Here is a 1,458-nt window from a genome sequence, read left to right as displayed (position 1 = left end):
GGCAGTTCTCAGTCTGACACAGGGGAGGGGTCACGAGAGGCAGGGCCCAGAGCTGTTGTCCCCCCACCCGCCCCGGACCCTCCCTCTGCCCCCAGGACTCTCTGAGCTGCCGCCTGGTGTTCCTGTTCATGCAGTACTGCGTGGTGGCCAACTACTACTGGCTGCTGGTGGAGGGCGTGTACCTGTACGCGCTGCTGGCCCTCTCGGTCTTCTCGGAGCAGCGCATCTTCAGGCTCTACCTGAGCATAGGCTGGGGTAAGGCACCGCCAGCCATCACGCCCCCACCCCCACCTGTGGCTCGAGGCGGGGGGTGTAGGGGCTCAGCTTCCACTCCTGCCTCCAGGCTCCCCCGTGAAGCCGCCTTGGTGCTCGGAGCACACTGCTGGGCTGGGGCAGGGCCCCTGGGTGACTCTCTCCTGGGAACAGGGCTTGCTGCCCATGGGTTAGGGTTGCCCTCCCTCCTTTTCACAACCCTCCCCCTTAATGGAAGCCAAATCCACCGCATATGCCACAGCCCAGCACTGTCCTCAAATACCCCCGCCCCTGAGGCCTGCCGGGACGGAGCCCACAGCCGCCGGCCCTGGGCAGCGAGGCCGGGAGGGAGAGGGAGATCCTGGGCCTCAGTGGGGGTCACTGGGTGGGCAGAGGGTGTGGCTCTGTCACAGAGGAGGCTGGGGGTCGCGGAAGCCAGCTGAGGACGGTGGACCGCGGATGCGCCTGGAGCCCAGCCGGAAATGTTCTGGCCAAAAAAGTTTGCCGAGAACCACTGTGTCTTTTTTTTTTGCTGGAACATTTCTGGTTGTGCTTCTGCCTCTCGCCACGTGGGATCCCGATGAGAAAGGGGTGGGTGGGGCAGGGGCTGAGACCCCAGCAGCAGCAGCCCCCAGCCCCCACTCGCCGCCGAAAAACAGATGCAGCAGAATTACTCCGGGGGGGCACACCGGCGCCCCGGGGATGCAGCAGAGGCCCTGCCGCCTGGTCTCCCGGGCCTGCGGGTCCCTGCCCCCTGCCCCCTGTCCCCTGCCCGCACCACAGGGCCCCCCTCCACCAGAGCTGTGTCCATCCATCCACTCCTCCCTCCCTTCACTCGCCCGCCTCAAGCTGCTCTGACCACTGCTGTCCCGACTCCCAGGGACTGCCACTCAGTCACGGCCACGCTCCTTCTCGAAGGCCCGTCCATGCTGGCTCCTGCCCCTGGGCCTTGGCAAGGCTGCCCGGTCCAGCCCACCCCTCAGGAGGCCACGCAGGTTGCCTGGCCACCTGGCTCTGTGCTCTCTCACACTCCCCTGCTTCTCGCTGGTGTTCCTCAGCCACTCGGCTCCAGGTAGCCCAGTGAAGAAGAGTAAGAGTGCCTCTAAGGGGGCAATAGTGGGGCCAGTGTGTTGAGGGCAACAAGGTGCAGATGGGGCGGAGCCTCATGGGCAGGGCCAGCCCTGGAACAGCCGCCTGAGTCCCAGG

At 66.1% G+C, this 1,458-nt stretch overlaps 1 protein-coding gene across 1 annotated transcript in view; it reads left to right on the top strand.

Moving 5' to 3' along the window:
* GLP1R (glucagon like peptide 1 receptor) overlaps positions 1–1,458 on the top strand; it is a 57,026-nt gene that overhangs the window by 45,397 nt on the left and 10,171 nt on the right. The window contains exon 8 of the mRNA XM_006775894.2: positions 96–255. Coding sequence (XP_006775957.1) covers positions 96–255 — 160 coding nt within the window. The remainder of the gene's footprint in view (positions 1–95; positions 256–1,458) is intronic.

This window comes from Myotis davidii, unplaced genomic scaffold (genome assembly GCF_000327345.1).
Source record: "Myotis davidii unplaced genomic scaffold, ASM32734v1 scaffold289, whole genome shotgun sequence".
Classification (NCBI taxonomy): Eukaryota; Metazoa; Chordata; class Mammalia; order Chiroptera; family Vespertilionidae; genus Myotis; species Myotis davidii.
Note: the sequence above shows the minus strand (reverse complement) of the source record. Positions and strands in the feature narration are given on the sequence as shown.